Genomic DNA, 16,873 nt, shown 5'->3' on the forward strand with positions numbered 1-16,873 from the left:
GATGTTTGCTTGTGAATTGTTTCCTTGTCTTCAGCCAATAGAGTGTATGTTCTCTAAGCATGAAGACTTAACGTTTGTATCCCCAGGACGCAGGACCAGTGGCTGGCATATAACTTATTCAAATACCATGTTTCCCCAAAATAAGATCTAGCTGGACAATCAGCTCTAATGCGTCTTTTGGAGCAAACATTAATAAAAGACCCAGTCTTATTTTAGTATATTATAAGGCCAGGTATAATATAATATAATAGAATACAATATAATTAATATAATGTTGGGTCTTATATTAATTTTTGCTCCAAAAGGCACATTAGAGCTGATTGTCCAGCTAGGTCTTATTTTCGGGAAAACGGTATTTATAAGACAAAAAAGAAAAACAAGCAAACAGAGTGTGAAAGAGGGAAGGAATTAGATATGAGTCCTACAAGCTTTTGCATTCCAGGCAGGGGAATAAAAATTCATTAGTCGGCCGGGTAACCAATGAAGGGTTTGAACCAGGAAGTGAGAGTAAAAACATTTAGTTTAAGAAGATTAGTTTGGTAATGATGTATCGGATGATTCTTTTTTTTTTTTTTTAATTCACATCAACCCCTCTTCCCCAAGGCAGCACTATGTACTATGGAAGTATTTGGTGCCTTAAAAAAAAAAAATAACTTAATTTTGAAATAGTTTGACTCTCAAGAAACTACTGAAGTCATTGCTAAAATTGCTAAAAGCGAATTCCCTTCCTGTACTTTTCCCCGTTTGCCCCAATGATAGTATCTTGTGTTACTATAGTGCATTGTCATATGTAGGAAAATGATCTTTGTATAATACTGTTAACTCAGAAAGAGGCCTTAGTTGGATTTTATCAGATCTGATTTTGAAGATTTTGACAAAGTGTTAGAAAATATTTAATACCACTTTAATTCTGTTCTCCAGATCCTTGGTGTCCTACATTATATAAATAAATCCAATGGCCTGTTGTTTTATTTTTTTCTGTCTTGGTATTTCTTGTACCTTTTAATACCAAAGATGCTTTTTAAATATTTTTCTTCACAGGTATTGACAATTCGTATTACTTACCAGGTCTTAATTGTTTTTTATTATTATTATTTTAAATCAGTGCATTACATTATTATTTTTTCTGTTGGTCATTTGTCTACTTAACCCTTCGTATCCTTTCTGATAGTAAAATATTTCTATAAGATTGTTAGTAGGCTTCTGATGTTTTTTCCTTTGCCTATCCTGCCCTACTAATTAGAAATATATTTCTAGTAAATGATGTACCAAAAATTTCAGAATTGGGAAGGATAGTAGGTGGGAAGATTAGCTAAACTGTTTCAAGTCCTCTATTCATCCTTTTAAAAATAAGACTTCTAATAATTTTAGATATTCTGCTAAGCATATTATTTTACTAAAAACCTATCTTAATTAGTTTTTGTATACTGTGGGACATACTTGTCTTTTAGTTATTAACAGACTTTCTAAAATAAAGTGTTCAAGTTAAAATCTAATAGTTTAATTTCTGCAGCTGTGCTATTACATGTCACATATGTGTTCTATTTGAGAATTTATACACAGACATGCATACTTAGATCTTGCTGATATTTAAAGTAATAATTGATATCCTTCAAAAGGATGCTGTATTAATATGCAGGCCCATGTGTTACAGCTAAAGAAATACTAAGGTCTATGTGAACATACTTCATACATTTCTTACAGGTTCTGAGTTCTGTCCGCACAGAATGGGATCCACTGGATGTTCGTTTTGGCACCAAACAGACTTATCAGGTGTTGACAGTGGAGCACTCCATCAGTGTAGACAAAGAGCCCATGGCTGACAGTTGCATCTATGAATGTGTTCGGAACAAAATCCAGTGCGTCTCAGTCACCAGAATACCACTAAGATCAAAGGCCATTAGCTGTTGCAGGAATGTTACTGAAGACAAACTGATTCTGGGCTGTGAAGATTCTTCAGTAATTCTTTATGAAACTCACCGTAGAGTGACTCTCTTAGCCCAGGCTGAACTTTTGCCTTCATTAATAAGCTGCCACCCAAGTGGCACAATTCTGCTAGTTGGCAGCAGCCAAGGAGAGCTGCAAATTTTTGATATGGCTCTATCCCCTATTCACATCCAGCTCTTGGCAGAAGACCGCTCACCCAGGGAGACTCTGCAATTCAATAAATGTTTTGATGTTTCCAGCAGTCTTGTTCAAATGCAGTGGATAGCTCCACAAGTTGTTTCTCAGAAGCCTGAAAGTGGGGACATCTATGATCTCCTCTTCCTCAGATTTGACAGAGGACCTTTGGGTGTACTTTTGTTTAAATTTGGTAAGTCAAAGAAGTTGGTGAGTAAGTAAAGTGTTTATGATGGTGATATTCTAATTAAGACAATAAAACAATTCTTAGAATGTAGATTTCCTATTTGTCATCCCGTAAATATGCTTGCCTCTCAAACATTTTATATAGTTTCTTTAAGAAAGCTTTGTGGATGATTTTTTAAATGTCAAGGAACATTAGATATTGAAGTATTTAGAAATTGTGCTAATTATCCATTGTGATGAATAAAAAGCCTGAACCTTCACATTTGATACTTATCAAAATAAGCTGTCTACTAAAAAAATTCCTTAATAAATAGGTGTGTGAATATTTTAAAAGCACTCAATATGCCCATTAAAAATTCTGTGTAGTAGGAATGTAATACTTTTTCTATCAAAATTATTTTAGATTATAGGTGTCCATTGCTTCCCAGATTGGAATTGTTTAAAGCAAGTGTTTTGGAAGAGAAAGCAAATGTTTAATTAGAATTGCTAAATATATTTGAATAACTTTTTTTGTTTCCCTTTTAGATAAAAATATTCAAAAGGATTTATCAATATTATGAAAATTGTTTATTAATATAGCCCATTTCAATCAGGAAACTTTAAAACAAAATTTTATTATTATGATTTAGTTGTCTTTGTAGTTTTACATTACCAGCTATGCCCTGGAATATATGATATTCTTTTTTTTTTTTAATATAATTTGATTCAGTTTAATATAAATCTTCAGTGTCCCAGTCTATGATATTCTTTAGGTAGTTTTATACAATTTAACATTCTTGAAAGAAACTCACTTAGGTTAAAAAAAAAAGATTTTAATTAAAGCACATTACTACTACTTAAAAACATAGAAAAATAAATACATTTAAAACCCCTTACAAGATTTGGCTCGGTGGCACGAAGTTAAGTTTCTAAGACATTTTAGTGTTTATAAAATAGCTGTCAGTTTACTTTGTTTTTTTATGGATCTACTTGCTTCTGAAATTAAATATATGAAGTAAATCTGGTGAAAATGACTTGATTAACCTGAAAAATATAATGGATATTATAAGGGCTATGTTTTGTCACATAATAAAAATACAAATAAATCTATTTGTAATGTTAATATTGTCCAAGAAAAAAATGTTTGGAATCTCATTTATTATGAGATTATCGAGGTCTGCTTTGCTCCACTGCATGTTTCACAGTTGTATGTCTCCATACACAACACTCATTAAAGTGGATGTTAGATGTTTTGCATGTCTGTTAAAACACACACACACACACACACACACACACACACACACACACACACCCTGTTATAAATTACCTAGTTACCTGTCAAACAGAAGGCTGTCTGCCCACATGTACCTAGCTTTTCTCCAGCCATCCCTTATGGGCCTACTCACAACAGCTTTTGCAAAAAGCACAGCTTTCTCTTCCTATCTCTAGCACATTTGCCTTCTTACTAAAGTAAACAGGCTCTTGGTGTAGGGATTTAGAGGGCTTCCAGCTAATTGCCAGCTTGTAAACTTAATTGGACTGTCTCCCTAGGCACTGTTCCTAAATCAATTAGGCAATGAGTTGGCTGTCACCTCTTTTTCCCAAGAAGGTCTCTTGGAAGAGAATTATCCAATAGAAGTCAAGCATTCAAATGAAAAGGTGATAACTTCTGCAACTGACATTTGTCACTTAAATTTTATTTTTAATATGATTCTTATGTTTTATAGGATAGAAAAGTTTCACAGTCTCTTTAAAAGACCTAAATATGGAGTTTCCTGGGATTTTTAAAATATAAGATTAATGTTTATTACAGATTATTTTTTTTCTCTTTAGAAAGAGTAGATTCCTTGAAACGGTAGATTCCAACTAGCATCTCTCTCTCTCTCTCTCTCTCTCTCTCTCTCTCTCTCTCTCTCTCTCTCTCTTTTTAAAGAAAACCCCATTTAAATGACAGATTTTTCTTAGGATCTGCTACTAAATACATCCAAAAATTTTAATATACTTCTTGAATTAACACAGTGCTGATTCTGGGCATCCATGTGGAATTTTCATGTATAATTCAAGTTACTGCATATATAAACAGGTAGTTGCATGTGCAGTTTCCCTACTAGGGAGCATTTATGAGATTTTTTTTCATATGCTTGTTATGCAAGCCTTTGGAATTTTTGACATGAAAGGTATAGCTTACAATTTAAGAAGCTGAGATAGATCATAGTTTAAAATAGAACGTTGTCATATGTCAGCGTGGCAGTGGCTGGTGCCAATGTGCTAAGATTTTTGGAGTGTGACACTTAGAACAGGTCAGTTAGTGTAATGTTGAAGGAAAACTGTTCCAAGACTAGAGCTTCCATTCTAAATCTTTGTAATCATCGATCAAATGCAATGGGGATTAAAAGGCCATCACCACTATTATTAGAATAATTTGAAGACCGTCTTCTTCAGGAGGGAGCTAGAAGTGTCATCCTCCCATTTAGAAGCCAAGAAGTACTATTTTATACAAAACAATATGTAACCATAATATGTTTACCTGACAATAATTATTTCATATTTTCGCATATATAGACTAAGATTAATTATTTAAAAGGAGTCCCTAATTATATTACTGAGATATTAAAGCCTCTCCATTCTCAACAGTACCTTTTCAACCTTCATTGCTCTCTTTAAATTCACACGATTAGCTCCCTGCCCCATCAACAGAGAATCTCATCTTTTATTTGGCTCTTCATTAAGTTCATCTGTTCCTCAGCCACTCACCTGCCACCCAACCAACTAAGCACCACTTATCTACATGTACATAAATCTTCTCATTTCAGTGGAAGAGGAGCCCTTCCTCATGTCCAAGACTAATTCCACCACTACTTCCACTCTGGATCCTACAGCATTCCCTTTGACACCTTTACTTTGTGACCCTCCCCACTCCCCATACAAATCTTGCTACTGTGTTTCCCTGAAAATAAGACCTAGAAGGACAATCAGCTCTAATGCGTCTTTTGGAACAAAAATTAATACATATAATTAATCTTATATAAGACCCGGTCTTATAGTAAGATAAGACCGGGTCTTATATAATATGATATGATATAATAAAATATAAATATAATATAATATCAGGTCTTACATTAATTTTTGCTCCAAAAGACGCAATTAGAGCTGATTGTCCGGCTAGGTCTTATTTTTGGGGAAACAGGGTACATCAGCAGATACAGATCCAAACCACCCCATAAAACAAACATCTCTTCCTTTAATTGCTTCCCTTCTGTTATTAATCAGATATTCACCTTCCTTTCAAACTCATTGAAATAATAGTAACACTGACTTTCTCTGCTGCTTCACTTCTTATTCATTCCTCACAGCATCAAACTCTGGCTTCTGTTGTCAGTGTTCTCCTGAAACTGCTCTTGGAAAAGTCACCAGATTTCCTACCGTGTTTCCCCAAAAATAAGACCTAGCTGGACAATCAGCTCTACTGTGTCTTTTGGAGCAAAAATTAATATAAGATCCGGTTTTATTTTACTATAATATTATATAAGACCTTGTCTTATAATAAATTAATACCGGGTATTTAATATAAATATAAATAAATATAAATATAATACCTTATATTAATTATGTATATTAATTTTTGCTCCAAAAGACACATTAGAGCTGATGGTCCGGCTCGGTCTTATTTTCAGGGAAACATGATACTTGATATGTATATTTCTCTTATTTATTTGATGACTTCTCAGCATTTGATGGTTGATGATTACTTCCACTGTCATTGAACTCTTATCATACTTGCCTTCTGTGACCCCAGATGCAACTTTCTGTCACATTTTTATGCGTTTCTGCCTACTTGTGAAAATGTTGAGGCTCTCTAAGGTCCCATTTTTAGCTCTCATTTTATACAGATTGAGAGTTTATTTTTTCATTTTGCTGTCTCATCTCTGACTTCAGCCCAGACCACACCTGACTCCACAGCCACATACTCACCTGGCTTGCTGGATACCTCGCCTTGGATGTACACAAGAGGATGTAATGAGCCTCAGACTCATTACGTACAGACAAGAGGTCAATGTCTTTCTTCCCAAATCTACTTCTCCTGTATTCTCCATTTTGGTGGATAGTACAGTTATTCAGATGAAATCCCAAGTCCGAAGTCATCCTGGAATCCTCTCACCCTTAATGCCATATCCAATCAGTTCTGTCTTCTAAACACTGTCAATAACATTCTATTCATTAACTTAATCTAGATCTTTCCTGTTTTACCATGATTAATCAGTGGCCCTCTGTAATCGTCTGCCTTCTTGTCTTCCAATCTTTGCCTCCCTTCCTCCCACCCCTCAGATTAATCGAATAGTGCAGATTCGGTCATGGATTCTCCAGCCTGAAATCCTTCAGTCGTTGATAAGCCCTTGTCTGCCTCTCAGGCTTCATCTCCCCAGCTGGGCCGCACTAATGTACCTAACTCCCCAGTTGCTCCCTGTGCTCTCACGGTCCCTCTTTCCCGTGATGATGTTGATAGTATTCCATCTACCTAGTGTGACCCTGCAATGTTCTCACAGAGCTTTGAAAGTTGGGAAAAGGTTAAATGTTCAAGTGCTAACATCGAGAAATAAAGCTAACATCTTCCCTCTCATAAGATTTTGAAAATCAGAGGCAACGTGTGTGTGCGTGTGTATCTGTCACTAAAAAACTAGTATGACCTGAAACTAATTTAAAAAAAAAATTAGCATGATTTTTCTCTTAGCAATTTTGTAAGAAGTATTCTTTCTTCAAAAGAGTTATTTTTAATGAGTTATTTAAATATACTTTACCCAGGTGGTAATTGGTGGTAATTTATTGCTGGAAAAAAATATCAGATACTTTGTCATATTCCTAGTCATCTTAAAATTGGATCTTATATCATTTCAAATGTACTGCTCTTCCAGACAGAATTCTGTATTCTTCAAACTAGAGAGATGATGGATTTTTAATTCAAGTTTATTGAGGTATAATTTACATAAAATTAAATGTACCTGTCTTAATATACAGTTCCGTGAGTTCTGACAAATGCATATGTTCCTATAATTACCACCACAATCAAGATGCAGAACATTTCCATCACCCCCCAAAATTCTCTCAGGCCATTTGCAGTCAATCCCTGTCCCCCTCAAAGCTGAAGAGCATTGATCCAGTTTCTGTTATGACATACTAGATTTGCTTTTTCTAGAATTTCATAGAAATGAACTCATAAAATACTCTTTTGTGTCTTGCTTTCACTCGGCATGTGAAAATCTTTCATATTGGTGTGTATATCTGTAAATTAGCCTTTACCAAGGAGTATTCCATTATATAGATAAACCACAATTTATATATCTTTTCACATGTTGATGGACTTTTGGGTTGTTTCCAGATCGAAGCTAATGTGCAGGTCTTTGTATGGACATATATCTTAATTTCTCTTGGGAAAAACCTAAGAGTAGAATGGCTGTGCCATATGCTAAGTATATGTTTAACTTAAGAAGCAATGGACTATTTTGGAGTTCCAGTTGCTCCACATCTTCAGTAACACTTGACATTAATGGTCTTTTTAATTTAAGCCATTCTAGTGGGTGTGTAGTGATGTTAATTTGCATTTCCCTGATGACTATTGGAGGTGAGCATCTTTTTCTGTGCTTATTTGCCATGTATCTTCTCTGATGAAGTATAGCTTCAAATCTTTTGCCCAAATTTAATTTGATTATTTATTACTGAATAGTAAGAGTTTTTGTATATTCTGAATATAAGTCTTTTGTAAGATACTAGCATTGTGAATATTGTCTTCCAGCCTGTGCTTGACCTTTTCATGTTCTTAACAGTGTGTTTTAGGTAGCAGAAGTTTTTAACTTCACTGAAAACCAGTTCTTAAATTTCTTTATTTTATGGCTTCTGCTTTTTTATGGCCTAAGAAATCTTTGTCTAATCCTGTTTTCTTCTATAAGTTTTATTGTTTTACTTATTACAGTTAGGTTTATGGTTTATTTCCAATTGATTTTTTTCATATGGTGTGAGGCATGGGTTGAAATTAATTTTTTAATATAAATATTCAATTGTTCCAGCACCAACTGTTGGAAAGATGACCCCTTCTCCATGGAATTACCTTGACCCTATGTATGTGTGTCTATGAATAGACTATTTTCTCTTTCACTGACCTAGATGTCTATACTTAAAGGAGTACCACACTGTCTTAATTACTGTGACTTTACAGTAAGTTTTGAAATCAGATTCTATGAGTCCTCCAACTTTGTTCTTCTATTTCAAAATTGTTTTGGCTATTTTAGATATTTGAATTTCTATATAAATTTTAAAACCGACTTGTCAGTTTCTGCAAAAACACCTCATAGATTTTGATTGGGATTATTTTGAATCTATAGATCAATTTGGGGTGGAATAAAAATTTAACAATATTGAGTTTCCTGGTCTATAACCACAGTATTTATCTCCATTTGTTCAGGTATTCTTTAATTTCTCTCAGTAGTGTTTTAGTTTTAAGTATAAAGATCTTGTACATATTTTGTTCATGTTTTTGGATGCTATTAAAATAGTATTCTTAATTACAGTTTCTAATTGTTCATTGGGATTATATACAAATAAAATTTTAAAATGTAACCATGTATCTTACAACCCTTTTAAATTCATTTCTTACCTTTAGGAACTTTTTCGTAGATTCCATAGGATTTTCTACATAGATGATTATGACAACTGCAATTAAAAACAGTTTTACATCTTCTTATCCAACCTGTATGCCTTTTATTTTGTTTCTTCCTTTATTATACTACCTTGTTCCTCCAGTATATATTAGATAGAAGTGGCAAGAGAAGACATTCTTGCTTTGTTTCCAATCTTTGGTGGAAAGCATTTAATCTTTCACAATAAGTATGATGTTATTAGGTTAAGGAAGTACCCTTCCATTCCTCGTCTGCTGAGATGTCTTGAGTGGATGTTGAATTTTTTCAAGTGCTTTTTCTGTTTCTATTGAAGTGATTACATGGTGGGGAAGGGGTTGTCACATAGTGAATTATATTGATTATTTTTAGATGTTTCAGCAGCCTTGTGTTTGTGGGACAAATCTTTCTTGTTCATGATGTATTATCTATTTAATATATTATTGTTTGGCTAATATTTTGCTAACGATTTTTATATCTGTTTATGGGAGATATTGGTGTGTAGTTTTCGTTTCCTCTTCCTATAATATTTTGTCATTTTTGGTATCAGTATAATGCTAACATCATGAAATAAGTTGGGAACTGTTCCCTCCTCTTACATTTTGAGTTTTGTAGAATTGATATCATTTCTTCTTTAGTTTGAGGGAATTGACCAGTGAAGGCATCTAGATATGCAGGTTGTGTGTGTACATGTATGTGTATTTAGAGGTTTCGTTTCTTTTTTTTTTAACTACAAATTCAAATCCAAATAATGAAGGGTCGTTTAGGTTATCTATTCCTTTTTGAATGAGCATTGATAGTTTTAAGTCTTTCAAGGAACCATTTCATTTATTTTTATTTGTGTATAGTTAAATCCACTCATTTTTATTTTTTTTTTTATTTTTTTTTTTTATTAATTAATTTATTTATTAGTTTCAGGTGTACAAAACAAGGTAATACTTAGACGTTCATCATTTATATCCCTCATACTGTGAACCCCCCTCCCCCCATCCACTATCCCTCCGACCTCACACTGAACCATCACATTATATATATAAAATTATAGTTGGCATTCATTAATGTTTAGCTTCTGATGTACAATGCCATGATCAGGTATCCACAGTATCCCTGAGGTGGTCTCCCAAATAGGACGCATGTCCATCGGATACCCAACAAAATCTTTACAACATTATAGAATACCTTCCCCAAATTAATTTTCAAAAGAAAAACCCTGAGGCCATCTTGTGGTTACCAGCTGCTTCCAAATCCCTTTACCTTTCCCCTTATCCCCAACCCCCTCCCACACACCCATCTAACCACTCTCGGTTTTTTCTCTGCGTCCCCAAAACTGACTCTGATTAGTTCATTCACATAGTCTTTTCTTTAGATTCCATATATAAGTGAGATCATATGGTACTTGTCTTTCTCTTTCTGACTTATTTCACTTAACATAATGTTCTCTAGATCCATCCATGTTGCTGCAAATGATAAGATTTCTTTCTTCTTTATGGCTGCGTAATACTCCATTGTATAAATGTACCACAGCTTCTTAATCCAGTCATCTACCGATGGGCATTTTGGTTGTTTCCATATCTTGGCTATTGTGTAAAGTGCTGCAATAAACATAGGAGTGCATACAGATTTTTGAATTGGAGTTTTGGATTTCTCCGAATCCACTCATTTTTAAATGTCTAGTTCTGTAGTGATTATTCTTGATATTGGTAAGTTGTGTCTTCTCTCTCTTTGTCTCAATTTAGATAGAGGTTGGTCAACTTTACTGATCGTTTCAAAGAACCAGCTTTTGAATTCATCTCTTTTCTCTAGTCTTTGTTTAGTTTCTATTTCTTATTTTTATTATTTCCTTCTATTTATTTTAGGACTAATTTACTCTTCTTTCCTTAGGTTCATATTGTGGAAGCTTTGATTGTTGATTTTAGACCTTTCTTCTTTTCTAATTGAAGCATTTAAAGCTAGAAATTTCCCTCTAGGTACTGCCATAATCACATCTTACAAATTTTGATGTTATGCAAGTATTTTAATTTTAATTTATTTCAAAATATTTTCTAATTTACTTTGCAATTTCTTTTTTGACTCAGATTATTTGGAAGAATGTTGATTAATTTCTAAATATTTGGATATTTTCCAGGTATCTTTCTGTATTGATATCTAATTCTGTTGTGGTAAGAGAATGTACTCTGTATGAGTTTAAAACATTTAAATTTGCTGAGATTTGTTTTATCACTCAGAATATGCCCCATCTTGGTTGATGTTCTTTGTATATTTAAAAGGAATGTGTATTCTGTTGCTGTGTGAAGTGTTTTTTATATGTCAGTTAGGTCAAAATCACTGATAGTGTTATTCAAGTATTTTCTGTTTTTACTGATTTTCTGTTTATGTGTTCTCCCAACTAATGAGAGAGAAGTGCTGAAATTTCCAACTATTGTTGTAGAATTGACTTTTTCTCCTTTTAGTTCTATCAGTTTTTGCTTTATTATTTCAGAGCTCTGTTGTTAGGTGCATTTAGATTATCTTTCTTCATGAATTTTCAACTCTTTATTATAAAGGAGTAGAATTTTAGGTTAATTCATTTTTCTCTCTCAACATTTAAAAAAAATGTCTTCCTGTTGTCTGCTGACTTGCATAATTTCAGAATTAAAATTTGCAGTTCATATCTTTGTACATTATGTGTCCTTTTTTGGCTACTTTTAAAGATTTTTCTTATCACCTTTTGCACAATTTGATTTTGTTTATATTATATGTTAGCTTTTCTTCTCAAAAGTCAGTTCTTTTTTTTGCTAGAAGTATTGCATAGGATATAGATACAGTCAACAGATTTTCAGATATTCTCAGTTTCCTGCAAAGTTTCTACACATTACTATCTACTGCTGAGGAACCACCCTGATTTATGAGGAATTCCCGTGCTTGACTGCAGGCTAATGAAGGCTTTTGGACAGTAGCATTCATGGATTCTACCAAGACAAAAAAGAATAGTAAAGTTTTATTGCTCAGTAGTCAAGGCAATTCCCCAGATTCGCTATCAAGCTGAGTCCTGTTAGGTATAGCACAAGTTCTCATTTTGATGTGACCAGAAGTTACTACGAAGCATTTTGGCATTTTTCTCACACACTAATATTTTTAAAATCCTGAAACCTATAACTATTGCAGTTAGATGACGATGATGATGATGATGATGATGATGATGATAGTAATGAAAAGAATTGTAGTAATACTTTATGTACTTTACAGCTTACAAATAATTTCACATACATTTTCTCATTTAGCTTTATGATTATTTGTACCGAGAAGTTTTTGTAGACTCTCTCAAATCCATAAACATTGGCTGAAGAAAAAAATATTTTATAGCCAGCCATTTAAAAAATATTTTTTAAAATAATAACCTGCTTAAAAGCCCTAGTATTTATTGTCATTTAATTACACAGAAATTGTTAGTTTCAAATGAGATAAGCCAGGTCTCATTTGAAATAAAACTAGAACAGGATACTCCCCCATGTGTTTTGTGTTCTTGTTCCTCTAAGAGTGGAAGTGGATTTTCTTTCATTTTAAAAGGATAAAAAAAATGTATTTATAATTTACCAAGGTATTTTATAACAAATATTAGTTGTGAAGAGGATCAAAGTAGGATTAATATTGCTATTGATTAATTTCTTTAATAGAAGAGAATAATCTCTTAATGCTAATTTAAAATAAATTGGTATGTGGTATCTATGAAGAAACTATCAATTGAGAGTACCCATTAATAAAAACAGTTAAAAGCATTTATATAGTCACATTATATTTGTCGTGGGTATTTGTACCTACCCCCCCCCCCAAGTACATGGGTTAAAGACTAGATGCAATTTAGAACTAATGACAGTCAATAAGAATTTGTTCACATCAAAATCCTGTTTTTAAATGTATATACCATTTAAAATGTTTCCCCGAATGCCTGGTCATGGCATTGTACACCAGAGGCTGGACATTAATGAATGCCAACTATAATTTTATGTGTATAATGTGATGGCTCGGTGTGAGGTCGGGGTGGTGGTGGATGGGGTGAAGGGGGTTCACGGTGTGAGGGATGTAAAAATAAAATAAAACTATAAAAAAAAAAATGTTTCCCCAAAAATAAGATCTAGCCGGACAATCAGCTCTAATGTGTCTTTTGGAGCAAAAATTAATATAAGACCTGGTATATATTATATCATGTTGTGTTGTGATGTGATGTGGTGTGGTGTGGTGTGATGTGATGGACCCAGTCTTATGTTATAGTAAAAGAAGACCAGGTCTTATATTAATTTTTGCTCCATAAGACGCATTAGAGCTGATTGACTGGATAGGTCTTATTTTCAGGGAAACACAGAAACAGAGGCCTAAACAATTGATGGGAAAAATAGAGTTAGCTATTATGGTCTACCTAAAAATTCGTCTCATGCTTATTCACTTTTATTCTAAGCAGTTTGATTATGGAGAGTATAAATTAGTTAATATGTGCTGAAATGATTAGGGTAAGCTAGATAGAGTTGGTAGTATTATTTAAAATGAAGACTTAACCCCATGAAGATTTAACTGAAGATCCATATTATTCTTGGACCCCCAAATCCCACATTTCTAGCACTTATGCAAGAAATGGTGACTGTATTTTTCCTTTATGGAAAACTTAACTCTGTTTTTGTTATTCTACTTTTTATTGTTAAAGGATTTACTTGGTTTTATGTTTTTTTGTGGCAGGTATCTTCACGCGAGGACAGCTGGGCCTGGTAGACATTGTCTTCCAGTACCTTCACTGTGATGAGATTTATGAGGCGATAAACATACTGAGCAGTATGAACTGGGATACTCTGGGCCACCAGTGCTTTATCAGCATGAGTGCCATTGTAAACCATCTTCTTAGACAAAAGCTAACTCCAGAGAGAGAAGGTCAGACTTGAAATATATTTCATAAGTGGGTTTTTTGTATACATGAAGTACATTTCATTGAATCAGTTATTTTTTGAGGATTTTTGAGTTATGTTATTGGAGATTATAAGACAAAAATGTTAATGCCCTATTAAAACTAGCAAGATCAGATATCAAATAATTACTCCCATATGGTATTTAATGTATTGTATTTATCAACATAAAGAACAACTTTTCTGTTATGTACCTATGTTTGAACTCACAATGCAATCATTGTGTATTTCAGCCTAAGTTCATATGTGGAATATGCTCAGATTTCAAACTTTGATCAGGAATTTCATGTACTCTCTAGAGTCTGGTAGACAAAGGGCCCCAAACAAAGGTCCTTATTCTTCCTTCACTTTAGATATCAATATTTTTCTCTTCACACCCCAAGTCCTTTGTCCAGACAATAGTCCTTACCAGTGTGTGTGTGTGTGTGTGTGTGTGTGTGTATGTGTATGTGTGTGTGTGTGTGTGTGTGTGTGTGTGTGTGTGTGTGAGAGTGTCAGAATTGTAGCCCAGGCTGCTCCTTCTTGTTTTCATTCTAGCTTGCAGTTCTGATACTCCCCTACCTTCTGCCTGCTTGGATTTCCCTCCCCTCAGTAATTTTGCCCATGGGATCTCAGATGTTTATTGTCAAAGATAGATAAGATACTGGGGGTTTTTTGTGTGTTTTTTTAAAAAGGGGAAAAAATATGTGTTACATACAATAATGAAATCAGTTTTTATATTTGCCATTTATCCAGCATGTTATTTTCTTTATGATTTACTTATTTACTTAATGTAAAATGCACCTACACATTTTTTTCATTTGCATCTTTATTTCAAATCTTTGCAATAAACATTGACATCAGTGTTGGGAAATCATGGCTAATGAGAAACTCCCTAGGTAATTTACAAGGTAGGGAAAAAAGGAAATGTGTTACAAGGTCTACTGGGGAGCCTTTTTTCCCTACTATTTTCTTCGCATGTTTATTGATTTTCTTACTTCATTTTAGTATGTTTCCAAAGTAAACAAATTGTTTAGATAGAATTCTGTATATAGCCTTCATTTCAGTAATTTTAGAGAAAAATAATAAGAACATGTTCCTTCAGGAAGTTTGCATCATGGGATGTGGCCCAACTCACAGGAGGCTCACAATACATATTTATTTAATGTTAATTGAATGTGCTTTTTGGGAGTACTCCAACCCATCTATGGAGATTCCAGTATTTCTACAGTGAGAAAATGCCTAGCACAGTGCTTGGCCCATATTAGGTACCCGATGGATATTAGTTAAAAATAAAAAGAGTATAACTGCAAAATTTTAGGTACTAGGTATTACTGTAATATTTCTGCCTGCAGTTATCTCAGTAATTATTTCTTAGTATTGGTACACTCTCAAGATTGGGTACATAGTAGGAAAAAAAAGAAGAGTCCCTGAAGAAAGCCTGTTATGGTACACACCATCTACATAAGAGATCCTAAATTTACAATTGAAGAAATATGGAGAAGATAATTTTTTTTTTTAACCTTCTCAGTGTCACTCAGGACACTGAGAAATTGCTAGCACCTTAGTGAATTTGTATTGTAAGATTCCTGTGTTGTAAGAAAGATTATTAGGGAATTCACAAATGAGCATTATCAGATTCTCGCTTTAATAAAGTATATTTTTAAGGAAACATATTGGGGAGATAGGGAAACAAAAGCTTATATGATACTAGGCTATTAAAATAAAATGCTTGCATGATGCTGGGTTATCAGAATATGTACATTTTAAGTAGGTATATGCAGTTTCACCCAAGTAACTGCAAAACACAATTCTAAAACATTCAAAATTCTTCTCTATTGAGATTTATTCTCTCTGAACCTAACAAATTTGACATGGTAATTTGTTTTCCTTTTATTAGTGGTACCCAGTGAGCTCTTTTCTCTGTAGCTGTATTGTGGTTATCTTTAAGATCTTCATTTCTGCCTTAAACATCAAGCTGGGCTATCTGATGAATCTGTAACTCTGCTGGGAGTTACGAGTATTCCATGTAGGCTTGAACATTTCAGATGTACAAAACATGCTGTCAAGAAAACAAGCAATGGCAAGAGAATCTGGCTTGTTTTCACAATAGCATTGCTGTATTCAATTTTAATCTAAATTGACTGCTGCTTTGAAAGAAAATACCCCTAAAGTTCATCTTACTTTACTGTCTAGATTTGAGATTAAAAAAAGAAATTACTTACAGCTTAGCCAAGTCCATAGCAATTACTCTGATGAGGTGTTTAATACTTGCAAACCCAAATATGTCTAAAACTAAAGAATTTTGCTAAAGAAAGAATTGTTTATTCCACCCAGTGTTAGTAGCGTAAAAATGAGTAGTCTTACTGTGAACTGTAGTGTTCTCATATATGGTCATACTCTCACCATTATGGTAATTATATAACTTCCAGGTATTTCTGGGAGGAAACACAACCCCATAGGCATGTCTTGGTACAATTGTGAAGTAGGCAAAATGTGCCTCTTTCTCCTGATCGCCATCCAGCCCTTTGGTTTATCAAACCTGCACTACAGTCCTTCTTTCTGAGGAAGGTATCAGTTGACTAAGAGCAGATTAGCATGCCATCCCTCCCAGGAGTGTTCTCTTTCACACTTAGACAAAACCAACAATCTTGTTGTTTAGGACAGGATTGAGGGAAGATACTTTCACTGCCTCTTTAAAATTGTAATAGATGTTATTACTCCAATAAGGTTATTTTTATTTGTATTATTTTTTTAAACATTTCTAACACTGATTTCAGTTCCCAGTGTGGAAAGGTTAGTTTTCTGTTTTCAACTGAAGAGAGTAAATGTTGAGCACACTGTGAGTTGATTTTACTGGAAATACTAGTTCAAACTGTGTTACTTTGATGAGTCACTGTTTTAATTACCCATTTGTGGTGAGAGGTTGGTTCATTATGGATTTCTTCAGTTTTGACAGCTTTTTGTTGCTCAAAGTCATTGTCAGCTTTGCCTCAAGTGAAAGTTTATACACAG

At 33.7% G+C, this 16,873-nt stretch overlaps 1 protein-coding gene across 8 annotated transcripts in view; it reads left to right on the forward strand.

The window, feature by feature from the left end:
* WDPCP (WD repeat containing planar cell polarity effector) overlaps nucleotides 1-16,873 on the forward strand; it is a 331,844-nt gene that overhangs the window by 141,879 nt on the left and 173,092 nt on the right. For all 8 annotated transcript variants that reach the window (XM_081069092.1, XM_081069096.1, XM_081069095.1 and 5 more), the window contains exons 10-11: nucleotides 1,705-2,314; nucleotides 13,659-13,847. In XM_081069092.1, the coding sequence (XP_080925218.1) occupies nucleotides 1,705-2,314; nucleotides 13,659-13,847 (799 nt within the window). The remainder of the gene's footprint in view (nucleotides 1-1,704; nucleotides 2,315-13,658; nucleotides 13,848-16,873) is intronic.

The sequence above is a fragment of the Rhinolophus hipposideros genome (assembly GCF_964194185.1).
Source record: "Rhinolophus hipposideros genome assembly, chromosome: 12".
Lineage (NCBI taxonomy): Eukaryota > Metazoa > Chordata > Mammalia > Chiroptera > Rhinolophidae > Rhinolophus > Rhinolophus hipposideros.